This window comes from Chamaea fasciata, unplaced genomic scaffold, assembly GCF_029207755.1.
Source record: "Chamaea fasciata isolate MVZ Bird 193981 ecotype frontalis unplaced genomic scaffold, bChaFas1.0.hap1 SCAF_2, whole genome shotgun sequence".
In the NCBI taxonomy this organism is placed as follows: Eukaryota; Metazoa; Chordata; class Aves; order Passeriformes; family Sylviidae; genus Chamaea; species Chamaea fasciata.
Window position 1 is genome coordinate 9,537,314 of NW_027094087.1, and position 16,069 is coordinate 9,553,382.

General features: G+C 44.1%; 1 protein-coding gene across 3 annotated transcripts in view; it reads left to right on the top strand.

The window, feature by feature from the left end:
- The first annotated feature begins 7,151 nt into the window (after nt 1–7,151).
- The window catches only part of CADM2 (cell adhesion molecule 2), a 580,300-nt gene continuing 571,382 nt past the window's right edge, over nt 7,152–16,069 (top strand). For all 3 annotated transcript variants that reach the window (XM_066208460.1, XM_066208479.1, XM_066208469.1), the window contains exon 1: nt 7,152–7,698. In XM_066208460.1, the coding sequence (XP_066064557.1) occupies nt 7,638–7,698 (61 nt within the window). In that variant the 5' untranslated portion in view covers nt 7,152–7,637. The remainder of the gene's footprint in view (nt 7,699–16,069) is intronic.

Below are 16,069 nucleotides of genomic sequence, written 5' to 3' on the forward strand. Positions count from 1 at the left end.
GTGTCTTCTTTTTTCTGCTCTCATCTTTTTTTTTTTTTTTTTTTACTGTTGGACTTTATTTTCTGTTTTTTTTTATCACAACACAGTTTCCCTTTGTTATCTATTTTCTGGTCTTGACTTATGCTCCCCATCCTGTAGTTTCTCAGTGCATTTTCTGGACTCAAGGATTCTAAGTTCCTCTTTGAAGCTTTAGTCTGTCTTCAGATTTATCTTATCCTTCTTATTTCCCAGATAATCTGCTGGTCCTAAATTCCTCACCTGGATGACCACAAATTCCTTCCATTCTGGGGTCTCAACATGTTGTCATCATTTTGGTTTTCCTTACTAACAATTTATATTCCCTCAGATTTCAACCTCAGCGTTATGCCAGCCTTTTTTATACATTCAACCTATAATTTTAAGTCCTAATTTTACCTTGACCTTCCATCACACCTGTACTTTTTCTAGAGCTAGTCTCCCAAAATAATTTGTCTGAACATATTTTACCTTCCTCCCTTGTGGATTTTTCCTCTGTTCTTCCCCCCTTCCCCCCCCCCTTTTTTTTTTTTTTTTTTTTTTTTTTTGGTACCACATGACATCCTTTTGATTCTGCCTAGCGTCAGCAGATCAAAAGACGACACAAATCTCTGAAGCCAAAGACCTGGATCTATTTCCAACTCCTTGAGAACTGTGGTCTCTCAGACTACATCTGCTGGGAATTAACAAGAGCAGGGCTGCTTCCTAAGGAACACAGGGATGCCCAGCCCATGAGGACAGAGGCCTCAGAAGTCTCACAGTGCTGAAACAAAAAGAGACCCAGAGGTCACAGCAAAGTCCAGCCAGGAGTCCAGGCCATAAGGCAACATCCCAGTGCTGGAGCAGGTCAGAGACCACACTGCAAAGGCCAAGGTTAGGATCAGTGGTTGCAGGATCAAGCAATTGATTGAAATCTGGCTCAAAGTATTCCATAACCAAATAGGAGTAGGACTAAGCTACAGATAGGCACTCTCCTAACAGCTCGGCTTAAACAGAGGTCCTGAGCCCATGGGTGTGTGTGGAGACCCCTGGTGAACAGGATCCTTAGGGATTAATAACGCCCTCAGCATCCTGACTGAAAAGAAGAGCAAAAACTGGAGCACACAGTTTCTCATATGGCCTGGTTTCTTTGGTGTGCATGCCTGCACACGATAAAACAGGTCTTCAATAAGGATGATTGTGGCATCAGAACTGGTTAGACACAGGTCAAGCAGAGTCTGCTCTTCCTGCTTCTAATTGTGTTATATGACACCATCCATCTGACAGAATTACAATCTCATTCCCATTGCTGGAAAGAGCACTGATAATCCAGTATAGCTGTACTTCACTGCTAGATCATCTAATTCTTAGGAGACTGTTGAGCAGAGACAGAATACATAGAAATCATAAAGGCTATAATCTTTAAAGTCAGTTGTGTGCATTTTTTTATTTCCCTGAGGCTTATGCTGGGGGCCAATTTTCATAGACACAGCAAAAGAAATGCGCTTTTCAGAAAGGTCCTCTGAATTCTCAGAGCCTTGTTTTAAAAAGTATGGATGTGCCTGAACAAATATTTTAGGAATGTTTAGGATGGGCAAACTGATGAATTTGTGCAATTCTGAGTCTTACTCTGGATCAGTCAAAATAGTTTGACTTGTATTTGAAAACATTTTCAATATAGCATGCACTAATGTGAATATCTTAGTCTGAAAAATCCCAAATGCTGGATCTAAATGTCTAGACCTTCCTTTATATTATCAGAACATGTGAGAAAATCATTGTACTGTGTCAGTAATCGAAACTGTTCCTCAGAAAGTAAAATGGATGACATGATGCTCTACAGAAGGAACAACTTCTTCTTACCGAGTTTTTGAACAGTTTTTTGTCACTTCAGCTGAGTGCAAGAGAGGTTTCTGTGCAACACATCACAATATCTGCATAAGTAATAAAAGGCAAACCAATTTAAAATTAAAAAATATTTGAAATATTAAAAAATAGATAATTGGATAAATACGTATCACAAAGATGTTAGCTGGGATGTATTCTATGTAAATCTGTTCAAAACATTTAAAACACAATTAGTGTGTATTTAATTCCACGCATTAATATGTTTTTATGGCCAACTGTAACATGTATTACATAGAATCATAGGATATCCTGCAAGGATCATAGAATCAGAAAATCAGAGAATATCCTGAGTTGGAAGGGTGCCATCAGGGTCATCGAGTCCAGATGCTGACCCTACACAGGGAACCCCAAGAGTCACACCATGTGCCTGAGGGACTTGTCCAGATGCTTCTTGAGCTCTGCCAGGCTTGGTGCTGTGACCACTGCTCTGGGCCTCCAACCACCCTCTGGATTCCACAGTACGGCTGGAAAATTTTAAAAATTATAAGGAAATCAGGTTACAAAAGTTATTAAAGTTGTATAACTCCCCAATTCTGTCGTTTTGGGTAGGGAACTAACATTTCTTCAAGTAGTTGCTTCTTGGCTCAGGGTTAGAAGGTGTAGGAAAGCACACACTTCTACTAATTATCAAACACTCTAGGAAGTGGGAGACCTAACTAGAATATATGGAGAATCATGTTAGCAGCACCATTTTTTCTGCGTCTTCATTCCACAAATTATATGGATGAGAGGTCAGGTAATGAATAAGATAATTCTGCTTCCACTCATCATTGGTAATTCTCTTCTGCAATTATATTCACCAACTCAAAATGTAGATTATGTATTTTTCAATGAGAATGATACCAGTGTGGTTTGACCTTGGTTTACTTTGCATTAGCATTGCATTGACAGGGTTGTGTTATAGACTTTTTCTTCTCCAAAAGTCTGTGAAATATCTCACATTTATAATTGCTTTATAAATGGGACTTCATCCCACACATATTTTATATGTAGTATTCACAGCATGCAATTCCCCTTACTTGCTTCATCTTACTAACTAACACAGAACAAAATTTCACTGAATTCATAATATTGCTCTGGAACTGATACATTCTGTATATTTACACACCAATATGTTTTATGGAAATGAACACATTTCTTCTCTGGAGCATATTTTCAAACTTCAATTGCTCTTTACTGAAGCCAATTTTTTTTTCAAACAAAAAAAAAAGTGCAATGCGTTTCATGTCTATATATTTTTATTCATGCCAATACATTTTTCACAGTTGGATAGATTTAACTAAATTAGTAGTTACAGTATTTGTTCAAAGCATTGCATTTTTGCTGGCATCTGGTAAGTAAATGTTATCTGGGTTCTCTTTTTTTTTTAGTAATCAGCTTCCACCAAACTCAAACCATTAAAAACAACAGTGACTTACCTCAACCATTCAAAAATTTTCACCTCAAAGAGCAACAAAAGCAAACAAAACCCCAACTCTTCTGCTGCAGCTGCTGAAATATGGCAAAGCGAAATGCACAGGCTCCAGTGATGAACTCTGGTGCTCTGATTTTCACATAGGCCAGGAATGGTGCACCGGGCAGGGAAATGCATATTCTGTGATCCCTCCTGGGTCTAGGGATCGCCCACATGAGGGAAGCCATGGTGCCACTTTCAGGTGTGCTGGGGCAAACAGAAGCATTAAGCAGTTATTAAGGACTAGTGCAAGAGGCTGCTACACAGCCCCAGAGATTTCTTCAAAGCTAGGGGACAGCTGCACTGGGGTTTTCTCACAAGATATTTTTATTTATTTATTTATTTAATTTTACTGAGCCACATAAATAAATCTCACTTTTCAAACTGCTGTTTTAAAAATAATCATGAGTGATTAGCAGTTTTGCAACTCAGGATAGAATCTGCCTCTAACTTCTGTCACTAGAAGCTTGCCTTCTCCTTGTTTCCAATGGGGCTTTTTTAGTTGGTTTTGGTACTCTGCAACCATATTTTGACTACTTCTTCACTACCCTCTAAATTATACAAAATTTATTTTAAAGGACAGAACAATTGTTTCTAGAGCTATGTTTCCCAGCTTCTAACAGTGGAAGTTTCTCCCTCCAAAAATTATCTATACATATTCCACCGTTTGATGAATCCAACAAAACCATAATAGTTTGCCAAATATATGTTTTTCTTGGGTTTCTCCTCCCTAATCACTGACCACTGAGGCTATCAGGGAGCATCATTAAAAAACATGATTATCCCTTCAGATTTTGCTTGTCTTTCAGGGCAAACTCTAGAGGCACCCAAACCCAACACAACACAGATGGCTCTGTTTAGATGAGGTGGAGTTTAGCTGTTGTCTTGGGGTGATTTTATAAGTTGGGGAACTTTTTATTTACCAATTCAGTGAGAAAAAACACCGCAGGACTCTTTCTGAGTCATGTTTTGGGATTAAATTATTTTGCTTTGTTTAGCATTAGGAATATTTGCACTTATGAATATTTGCATGTCACCTTGGTGAATAACAGGATTATGCAGAAGAAAATTTTTTATGGTTCTGATAAAATGTTTACCTTCTGCATCTGATTTTCAGCATTATCTCTTGTTGGTATTTTAGGTTAATGCTCTTTACTCTATTCTGAAGTGTGTTTCCTGAAGAATCCCTGTTGTCCTTTTGGCCTGGAAGCAATGAAGCCCCTGGCTATGCTGCTCAAGAGCTCCAGCTCCACGTACCAATTGCAAAGTTCTGTGCTTGGTTTAGATTTCAGCTGACTTTCACAGTGTCACAGCTACTGTGCCTACAGAAACCATCAAATTAACACAGCTGAGCTCATCAGGAGAAGTATGACATTGTATCTAGCAGTTGTAATGATTTTAATTACACATTTTTCAGATATATAGTTGATAAAAAAACCTTTTTGTTGGGGACTTTTGTTGCAGATTTTTTTTCTCTATCAACATGTTGGTAGCTCATTTCAGACCCACCTGAGCCAGAAAAGAATAGCAAGAATTGGTAATTTTGGTTATGCTCCTGACATGGGGCGTGATGTGATGTCCATGTCACCGAATTCCAGGAAGAAAAGGCCAGCTGGTGTTTCTAAACACTAGGATCAGCTTTTCCAAGTGTGGCAAAGACTTGAAAATCCCACGATGGTTTTCAAAGACAGACACTTCATTCCTACACCTGCCAGAGGACCTCTTTCTACAGCTTTAAATCACTGAGCTAGGAAGACTCTTGTATCTTTCCTAATATGTTTCCTGGAACAGGACTATAACCAAAAGTATATCTTATCAAAAAGTACAGAGCTATCAGCCATCATAATTAATGCAAAAGCACTTCAGGATGGATTACAGTCCTGCCTTAGTGAAGGATTTGTGGGAATTGCTTTTTTAATTTCCTTCACCACCAACCAAAAAATACCCCCAACCAACATTTGTTGACATTTATAGTGCTGGCTTAAAAATGATGACTTGATCCTTTCTGTAAGTCTTCTAAAATACTTTGAAAATCATTCCCTATTCATTACTGCTGCACCTGCACTGAACCTTAAGAGAACAGTTGTAAAACCTTTGCCTGTTGTGTCTTTTTTCACTTATAATAATAATAAAAAGGCAAAGCAAATATCTACTCATACATTAAAGACAGACTAAAAATGCTACCCTGTCCTAGGAGATATTGCAGTGCAACATCCTCTGTAGTGTTAACATAACCCTCCAAAGGCATGGAGATGGACGTGGTGGTCCTTTGCTAGCAAACCACACAAACGCCAGAACTTTAAAAGGTGATACTTCAGTTTCATTCTGTATTTTATGTGAAAATCTTTTGGAGACTGAGGGAACTCAGTATAAATCCTGATGCAGTCTTAACTGCTGCCAGGCATAATCATCACTTGCTAATTAGCGAAGTGGAGGATGTGACTACAGAATGCGTAACTTTCCCGATCCCACTCCTGTGCAAGCTCTTCAAGGTGAAGTGGACAACTGATTGCACTTCCTTGACGATCTGAGACTGTGCCCCCTTCAGAGAAATGAGCTTTTAAAGAGCTTCCCTCTCCTGTAGGTAAGACTATTTCACCACTTATCTCCCCAAAGCTCTTTGCTGTCAAAGGCTGGGACACCAAGGTGGAAATTCAGAGTTACTGTGGGAAACATGATGTTGGAGAGAAAACCTCAACAGGAAAAGGATGGAACAAGAACTGGAGAAATACCCGGTCATTACAGGCATTTGGGTGCAGGGGAATACTGCTTTCTACGGGATAAGGCAACAAAAAACCTCCTCAGAGTGTTTACAGACAGATCCAGCAACTTCAAACCCAGGAATTCTGATTTCACTGAGAGGCTTGTGCAAAAGGCGGCCCACACTGTGCTAAACACCGAACACACAGAGGTGAAGTGGCTGCCTGGCTTCTTGCATTTTCTCATCACGTTCAGTGCTTTATCTTCCAGAACACAAGCGATTCCGGACCACGAGCTGAATGCTACCAACCCTCCCGAGAAACCCTCCAAGAAAAGGAAAGAAAAAACTTTCTCCACGCCACGCAGAGTCCGGACAACACCGTGGAAAGCCCAGTAAGCTCTTTATCGCCATTGTTCGGGGGCCGATCTCATCGCCGCCGCGGTGAAGGCGCCTGCAGGGGATTCGTTCCTACGAGCACGGAGACACAGCCAGCCACTCTTCTATCCGCTGTTTTCAGGGAGGAAAAGCAGAGGCAGCAGAGGGGGTTTAGGAAAGGGCCGACCGCAGGGTTAGCGTCCCTGGCAGAGCCCCTGGCCGGACCCGCGTCCCGCGGCGCTCCCGCCCGGCGCTGCCGCCGCTTCAGCACCGGCCCTGGACAGCTCCCGCTCCCGCCCCGCCCCCGCCGCTCTCGCCGCCCATTGGCTGCGGCGCCGCCGCGCGGCCGCCGCTCCCTGCGATTGGCCCGGACATGCTGTCATTCAGCGGCGCGGGAGGCGGGCCTGGCCCCGGGGCGCGCCCCTTTGCTTTGTAACACGGCTCCTCATTGGCCGCCCGGCCTGCTCCGGGCAGCGGCCATTGGACAGCGCCCCCCGTCAGTCACGCGCTAGCCAGAGGGGCTGGGCCGAGGCTGAGGGGCTGGGCCTGGCCGGCGGGGGCGGGACCAAAGCGACATCGGGGGCGTGGCCATGGCGCAGGGAGGGCCGGGGTGTGGCAGGAGGGCGGGTCCAGGGGCGTGGCCAGGCGCAGAAAGGGGCGTGTCGAGAGGCGGGGGCGGGGCCGGGCCAGGGGAGCCTGGCGAGCGGAGGTTGCCCTTGTGTATCGCGCCGGGAAGCGGCTGGAGCGGAGCGGGAGCGGAGTCCCTGCGCATCGCCCCCTCCCCGCCTCCGCCGCCCCGCGGCGGCACGGCACGGGACAGCCCGGCACAGGCGAGCGGAGAGACGGACGGACGGACGGACGGACGGACACGCCGGCAGGGGCAAGGGGAGCCAGCGGGGGCACCTGGCACCGCTCCGCGGTGGGAACCTGAACCTGCCCAGCAGCGCCGGAGCCAGCGGAGAGAGCCGCTCTTTCCTCCTCCTCCTCCTCCTCCTCCCTCCCCAATCCACCCCCGCGACCCTGGTCCTCCTCCTCCTCCTCCTCCTCCTCCTCCTCACCCCACTGGATACAGCGAGGGAGACACTGCGGCGGAGGCGGCGGCGGCGGCGGCTCCTGCGGGGGGAAGGAAGCGCCCGGAGAGCGGAGCGGCGGGAGGCTGCGGATCTGCGTGCCTGGCGCCCACCCAGCCCGAGGGGAGCCCCCAGGATGCGGCTGAAGCCCGGCGCGCTCCTGCGCTTCTACAGCCTCTGCGGGATCCTTGTGCAAGGTACCGCCTCCTCCCCACCCCTGCCCCACGCGTGGGGAGGGAGGGACGCCGGGGGGGCACCGCCGCGGCCCGGGGCATTCCAGATTTCCCCCCCGCCCCACTCCTGACCCGCTCCCTCCCTCGCCCCTCTCCCGGCTTCACCCCTCGCCGTGCGCCCCCCGCCTCCCGCTTGGGTAGCGCTATCCAGCGCTGAAGCGCCGCACGGCTGTTAACCCTTCCTGCCCTTCCCTCGTCAGCCTCTTCCCCTCCTTCGCCCTCCGCGCTCCTTCCTCCACCTATCCCCCATCAGCCGCTCGCCGACCCCCGCAGCCGCCCCCCCGACTCGCCGTCCCCTCCTGGCTCGCCCGCTGGGAACGTGCCCCCGAAAGTGCGAGTGGCAGCCGCAGCAGCGGCGTGTGCGCTGCAACAACATCCCGGGGAAACGTGCGGGCTCCAGCCGGGCCCCCCCGGCGGGAGGCGGCGGGATGGGGGGGTGTTCGCGCCTGGCTGCGCCGCCGCCGGGAGTGCGTGTCTGTGTGTGAGGCATCAAATGTGCACGTAGGGTAATCGGATGAGCCGGGGGTTCAGCGGCGGATCCTTTCGCCATCCTGCTCCAGGCGGCTCATCCTGCGGCTAGTTTCCAGACTGGATGTATTCCCCTCTCCCTCCTCCCCGCCGCCGCTCCCCCTCGTTCCCGTTACCCGGTCAAGTGGGATGGAGCGGCCGCCGCGCAGGGAAACCCCGCGACGCGCTGCGAGGTGACCGCCCGCCGCGGCTGCCTGCGGGGGAGCTTCCCCCAGACCTCTCCCGCTCCAGCGGGAGCCGAGCTGGCAGCCCAGCCCTCTGCGCTGCGCTGCCGCCGGGAGTTTGCCCCCTCGCTCCCGGAGCGGCAGCGGGGAGCCAGCGGTGGGAGGTGGCGGTCGGGGAGCGGGCGGCGGCCCCGGCCCCGAGCCACTCCGCTGCAACTCGCCGGCGGCCCCCGGTCCTCCGGGAGGATGCGGGGCATCTCCCTGCCCTTCCCTCGCTCGGCGTGCGGGGTGTTTCGATGTGGGAGGGAGAAGCGAAGAGTCGATTAAACTAAGTGGCCTTGTAGATTTTTTTTTTTTTCCGCCCGCTCGCCTCCGTCATGCCATTTCACGTCAAGTTTAATATATTTCGCGTTTCACATGGCTGCGTCATGTGTCGGGCGATCTCTCCGGAGGGAGCCGCGGCTGGCAGCCCCGAGCGGAGGCACAGGCAACCGCCCTGGTTCCCGAAACACGAGAGCCTCACTCCCCGACACCCCCATCGTCCAGAGCCCCCCGAGTGCCCCCGCTCCACCTCGCGGGGAAGTTCCCGGCCAAGGGCGCAAGAAGGAATGGGAGGGGAAGGAAGTGCGCTGGGCAACTGCGAGGGACGGGTCCGTCGGGCGGATTATTTGTATTCTTTCCCGGTGTTTATGGGTTGCCCGGTACGTCACCGCACAAGGAGCTGCTGTGTTGGTGCTATACAGGATTATTTATGGGGGCATGTGCGGCGCGCTGCACCTGGGGGCTGGCTTCTCTCTGCCTTTTACATTTCCCTGTGAATTGTCAATTCATTGCCCTGCAACGGAGCTGGGGGTGGGAAGCCTCTGGACTGACTTTCTGTCACCAATAAAATCGGGGTTGCTGCTGGAGGGGGAGGATTTGATCTTTCCTAAGATGCAATCAGCCGCATTCAACGCAGCACAGCTTTGAGAGTAAACCAGTGATTAAAAACAGTGATGTCTTTCACTGCAGTTTAGAGAGCGTGCCAGGCAGAATGTAACTCTGTGAACTGCAGAAGGTAAAAAACGTGTTGCAAGAAATGGGGTGTAGCACAAATCTGACTATGACTGTGTGAAAATAACCACGTTGGGCCTGTCCTTGCAGATGGGGAAAAGTGATGCTTAACACATTACCCAGCTTGCCCTCTGCGTGTGTAAATCATCTCCCCTCTCTTCAGTTTCTCACACAATCATTTTTTTCAGCTCCTGATTAAAACTTCAGTCAGAAATGCTGAGGCTCTCTGTACACCATAGTTCAGCAAAGTGTTCATTCAAGGGAATATAAAGGACCTGTAACACTCAGGCAGAAGTGAGAGGAAGTAATTTCTCCAACCCTTGTGTCCTAAGGTAAAGGAGAATGGAGGAGATGAGTAAATACATTCCATAAGAAAGTCCCTCAGTGGCAGCTGTACCCAACAGAATATCAAATTCTTTCAGTCGATCTTAAAGTGCAACTTCGTAAATGTTATTTTCTTAGTTTCTGCCATGTATTTTGACAGAAGTAGCAGACACTGTTACCATTAGACACATTTTTTGTTGATAACTTAATAGCTGCATTTGATAGTAGTTTTTCCTGTTGGCTTGATTTACTTCCCCAAACTGTATTGTGAAGTGACTCAATGGATTTATTCGATTCCTCCAATTTTCTGTTTGTGGGTTATGGGACATGCAAGTTTTTTCTGTCAGCTCTGATGGGGATGATGTCTTTGTTCTGAGGATTTGAAGCACTTCTGAACTGTAATTACTGATGGTTTCTGTTGGTGAAACTGAAGTAATTAAAGACAAGGTGACAAAGAGTCAAGCTGACATGTGTCCTGTATGGAAGTTTGCCTTTCTGGCAAGATCTGTGAAGAGACTTGCTGAAGGATTCTGTCCTGAGTATTGATGAAGCATCAGCTGAGGGAAGAGGACATAGAATAATGCTTCTCAGCTTGTGCATGGAATAGCATTAGCAGCAAGCAGTCCCTTCAGATAGGAGGCAAACAAGAAGTAAAAGAGCCCAGTGTCAACTGCTTGCTGTGAAAGGGGAGCGATGGAGGTGGGAGAGGGAGTAATAACATGTGTAGCTGGGAAGCAGTTTGTCAGCTGAGTTCAGGGACAGTATTCATCTTCTCTGCCCTCTCCAGCGTTTGCTGTGAAAATAGCGGGATCTCTGGCTGCTGCTGTTGTTAACTTGTGCGCTGTAATGAGCCTGGAGTACTTAAATGATGTCCCGGGGATTAACCTGTTACTTATGTTTACATCCAGCCTTATGTTTGTTTGTTGTTTTTTTTTTATTTCCATTCTGCTTGTCTTTTGACATCGTGAATGTAGTCTTAGACAAAATTTAACAGTTGTAGGGGGGCATGCTTTTAGAATAAACTTGAGTGCTTCATCTGAGCTGTTTTTATACAACCTGACAAGTAAGCTCTTTATTGTCAAGTCACCATGTGAGAAACTGTAACAATAAAAATAGTTCTGCTGGATTCATAGGAAACAGATACAGGTTAGGATTATCCTGGAATTGTAGCTGCTGTAGCCCCCTGCTGTGTGATAATGCAAATGGCATCTAATGCCTTGATGTGCGTGGCTCCGAGGAGGCACTGGATAGTGCCATGAGTGGGAGCAAACGATGCACTTCCAAGATTTTGCCAACACCGGGTAAATCTCCTCAGCGCGGTTGCTTCAGACACTTTAAATGCGTGCAACCTGTCTACTAATGAAAATAATGTAGGGACTCTTTAATTTGTCAGAAAGTGTGGTCACTGATGCAACAAATCAGCCAAGACAGGTAATTGCTTCTTGCGGGTGAAACTCTTTTCGTTAGCCCAGATCTGTTACAAGCAGAATGGAAAAAAAAAAAAAAAAACACAAACCAAAAACAAAACCCCACAAAAAAACCAAACCAAAACACCAAAAAAACCCCAAACAAACAAAAAAAACCCCAAACCTGCAAACAAACCTGGACAAACGTGGGTATGACTACTTATGAGATCATTGAAGCTGATTTAAGATGAAGTTGTTACGCATTGTTCAGTATCTTGTGTGTTTAGACTTTGTTTTGAATTTTCGGTTGGATTTCTGTTAGTAAAACCTTGGCAACCCAAGGCTGCACAGGGGTTGTCTTGACAGCTAAGTGTTCATATGCTAATACAGTGTACAGAGTGTCAATGCATGTAGTTTATAATTCTGCAGGTACTGTGAGGGCATACACAATTACATAATAAAGGACAGTAGCTTTAGTGCAGTCTCTATGTGGAATATTTCAGACACAAGTTGAAACATAAAATTTTTCACTCTACTTGGTGGTGTCTGTCTTTATATGACTCCCATCAATCTAATCGAGGCTTGGTAGACTTATTAGCTGCTTAGTTCTCTGGCTAGTTCATATTTTATGAATTATTTTGCTTGATTTCTTCATGATTTTTTATTGATAGTCATCCTATAGCAGTTCAGGTTTTGAACAAGGAGTAACTAAACAATCCAGATGCCCACTTATATTGTCCCACAACTTCCCTGTGGAGCACATGAATAGGGATTACTCACTCAAATATTTATCACTCCTGCACTCAAAGTATTTCTCAAGTTTCTACCATCAAATCCACAGTAATCAGTTTTGAAGTTTGTGACCAAAGAAGTAACTCCATGGAAATGGTGATCAGCAAAAGCACCTCTGTTGAAGCAAATACATTTTCTTGTCTACTTTCCTGTTAGTTTTATTCTCCTTTTTTATTTTTTATTTTATTTTAGAAATGTAGAATAGTCAATCTGCCTCTGCTTTTGAATTTACTTGTCAGTTGCAATTCCATGATAATGTACTGTATATGTCTCTAAGTTATAGTTTATTATTATAGAAGCCTTAGTTCTCATAATTAGCTTTCTCATCCCTCTGGCCTCATCCTGCTATTGACAAAATGTGTTGAGTGAGATTACCCTTACTCTTTCCACCAAAGAATTATTCTGTTAATAGGAGTTACTCTTTTAATATTGCAATGTAAATTGAAACTTGGATTTTGAGGTGCTTTTTTTTTTTTTCTTTTTCTCTCTTGTGCATTAGAAATGTTGATTAAGTAACTGGTAACAGCAGTTATGTATGGTATGTATGTATGGTGGACATCAGGTGCTTGCCAAAAGAACAGCTGTATAACCAACCAGAGTGTGGTTGACTGAGCTGGAACAGCGACTCTCTCTCCATCTAACACTTAAAAATGTAGAAATAGGAGATGTTGTCATTGTCCTCTTAATGCCTTCTCCAAGAGAAAGAAGGATTACTTCAATTTTGTTTCAATTGAGCTGAACAGCAGGCAGAAACTCCAAAAAGTTAGGCCCTCTGAAAATAATGCAGGGTCTTCTGTAGAGAGGATGCCACTGACTTGCTTTTTAAAATACACATCCTAAAACAAATGCAGAATTGTAAAAACTATTAGACACAATTTAGTGTTTGTATCCTCTGGGATTGCATCGATATTAAGTATGATCTTAATGAGCATATCCCTTCCTCCCAAGGAGTTTTTGAGGTGTGTTTGAAAGGAAGAAAGGCAAATATCACGTTCCAGTGGCAAGGAATAAATTGTAAAATCATGATTTCTCTCAGGAATTTGCCCTTGAACAATTATTCTCCTACATAATGAAAACATTTTGGAAAGAACTGAGTATTTTCAAAAATGAATGTGGGTGTCTTTGCAAGGGTTCTTAATGCTTAATGTTGTGGGTTTTTTCTCCTTTTTTTTTTTTTCTTTCCCTCTGAAAATTAAAGACAAAGCCCAAATATTTTCAGTTTGTCTTACTGTTCTCTTGATGCATGCTAAGCTCAGGATGGGTGCTTTAAATATCAGTGCATAAGGCACTGTTGTAACAGCATCCTATGGGGGTTGAAAGAAGGAGAGAACATTTATTTCAGTGACATAACACTGGGGGCTGTGTGGCTGTTCTCCCAGTGCTCTCCTTTAATGCTGGAGTTTTGTGTGTAGGACTTCTTAGCATGTGGAACTTGAAACAGGCAACAGAGGGTTTAGTGAACAATGTAGGTTGGCCTACCTATTGTCTCATCTACTTTCTCTTTAATCTGTAAATGTGAAAAATAAAATCATACTTGCATCCTTTGCTATACTTTTATTTGAAAAATAGAGATCTTGGAGCCTTTGTAAATCTTACTTAGGAATGCTTTTGCTGTCTTGACAAGTTTGGGGTTTTTGAGGGAAAGACAATTTCCTCCCAACAGTGAGTTGAGTTGTGTTTATTGCTTTCTAGTTTAATCAAATGGCTCTTGGAGACTGTGAGTGCTTTTATAACTTTCACATTTTAGGTAGCAACAAATCAATTTTAATATAGTTTTACATTACTGTAAATTCATGCATTTATCATTTTTTCCTGTTTCATTATATTGAATTTAATTTCATTTTTTTCTTAAATAGCTGATAAAGATTATTAACTGTCCATAGGCAGCTGCTCTTCAGTTTCAGAAAAATAATTACAGTGTATGTTCCTCAATTCAAACTCCTAAAGTTCTTTCAGAGCTGAAAATTTTGCTGTGTAAGTTTTGTTTATGTGGAGATACATTCCTGAACTACTCTAAAGCTTTCCCTTTGTTCTGTGAATGGACTTGGCAAGGTTTAGGTTTTTTTTGTAAAACAGTGAGTATCATCACATATCCAGTATGGTGGTTAAATAACTTGGATATTCCGTCTAACATCATCTCTGGGTAAAGAGTTTGTTTGGAAGGATAGTGCAGGAGAGACTGCTTTCTTCTGTTAGGGGTAAAAATATCCTGGTGATATTTTAAACCTCTTACATGCCACAGTACTAATCAAACAATGGCTATAATCATGGTAATTCAATTACTAAACCTTAGGTGAAGGAACCAGAGTCTGCTGCTACATGCAAAAATAATCTGTGGCCACTTATGAAGATGCAGTTACACCTTTACCATCAATAAATGATGCACTGCATTATTGCTGCTTCTTCTGGCAGAAGCTGAATAGGCAGCAGAGCTGTACAGACCCACTGAAGTCTTAAAGTTCTGGTTTTTTTTCCAAAGTTCAGCATTGGAGATTCAAGAACTGCCACTGACTGACAGCTCTGAAGAGAGTAAGACCAAATTACTTCACAGCAGCAGTTGTAGTAGGCATGGTCACTGTGGTATTTTCTGTCTGTTCCGATATTTATCCCAAACTGACCTACATCTGCTGGATTAACAGTGTAACCTGACCTGCTTTTATTCCTGCTATGCTATAAGGCAGAAAGGCTGTTCTGGTTAGTCCCTAACCAGGGGAAAAGCTGTACTAGTTGAAGCAGAAGCAATCAAATTTCTTTTAATTAAAAGGTTGTAAAAAGTATGTTCTAGCGTCAAGTTCATTTTATATTTATCGCTTTTAAAGTATTTTCTTTTTTTCTTCCTTGAGTGTTAATATGTTTTTAAATGTGAGGTTTAAATCTTGACATGCTAGTTGGTGCTTTATTGTGGTACACTGGAGAGCAGTGAAGAATTCTCCATTGATTTGCACAGTTTATACAGAGAAAGTAAGACTTCATTTGATAAATGAAAAAAATTATTTTCACTCTTGGATTTCTTTCAGTTGAATGAGGTTTTTTTTATGTCTTCAAATACACAAGAACATCGAACTGCAGCCATTTGCAAATTGGAGAATAAATGCAGTGTCTAGAAATATTACTCACTAATCTGATTACTAATCAAGGATTAACAAAGTATCCCAAATCTGTGACAGGTCATCAAATGGTATAATATACTGAAGTATTACATTTATATGAATTCTTTTGTTAACAACTCAGATAATGGTAGTGAGAATGAAAGAACTTCTTGTCTTTGGAGGAAACCTTAAGCTAACATGACAATTCTTAAATGACATGTGAAGCATCTTTTTGGCATTGCAGTTGTCTCTTAACTTTACAGTTTTTTAAGTTTTCCATTGCAGGTTTCTAATAATGTTACTGATGTCTTCAGGCTTGTGTCATGTAGCCTTGTAAAATTATGAAAAACAGGTGAGATTTGGACTGATATGGAGGAGGGTAGAACTGATGATTGTGGTTTATGACAAATTATATGTGTGCAGACAAAAGGGAATCCCTTCAATTTTAACTTGAAACCAATTTTAGCAAAAGTGACAACCCCTAACACTGAGGATCTTTTCAGAACTTAAATATCAAGTCAGACAATTGATGGGACATTGTGTATTAAAAAAGCGTATCTCATCTTCTGGTAGAAAAAGCAGTTAGCAGTGAATTAGCTTTAAAGGCTGTGTTTTCTCTGAAGGCTGGAGTCCTCAGTCTAACATGTCTTAGGGCATATCTTGACTGCTGCTTATATAAGTACAGTCAGGATGGTGTTGTTTTGATCACAGGCAGGGTATAACTGATTTAAGTATTAAATCAAGGATTAGAACCTTGACTAGTTGCCCATCTTCAGAACTGTTTGCCGTTCTTATTATATGGGGATTTTTTGTCAATTATGTGGCATGTCTCTCCTCAATAAATGTAAAGTTTGTGGTTTACAAACTTCTGGTTAATGCTACTTTTTGGTGTGTAAAATGCAAAATTCATACCATTCTATAACTGAATAAATCTCATTCACTCCTTAAAGAATGGTCCAAAGCTCACATAATTTCAGTA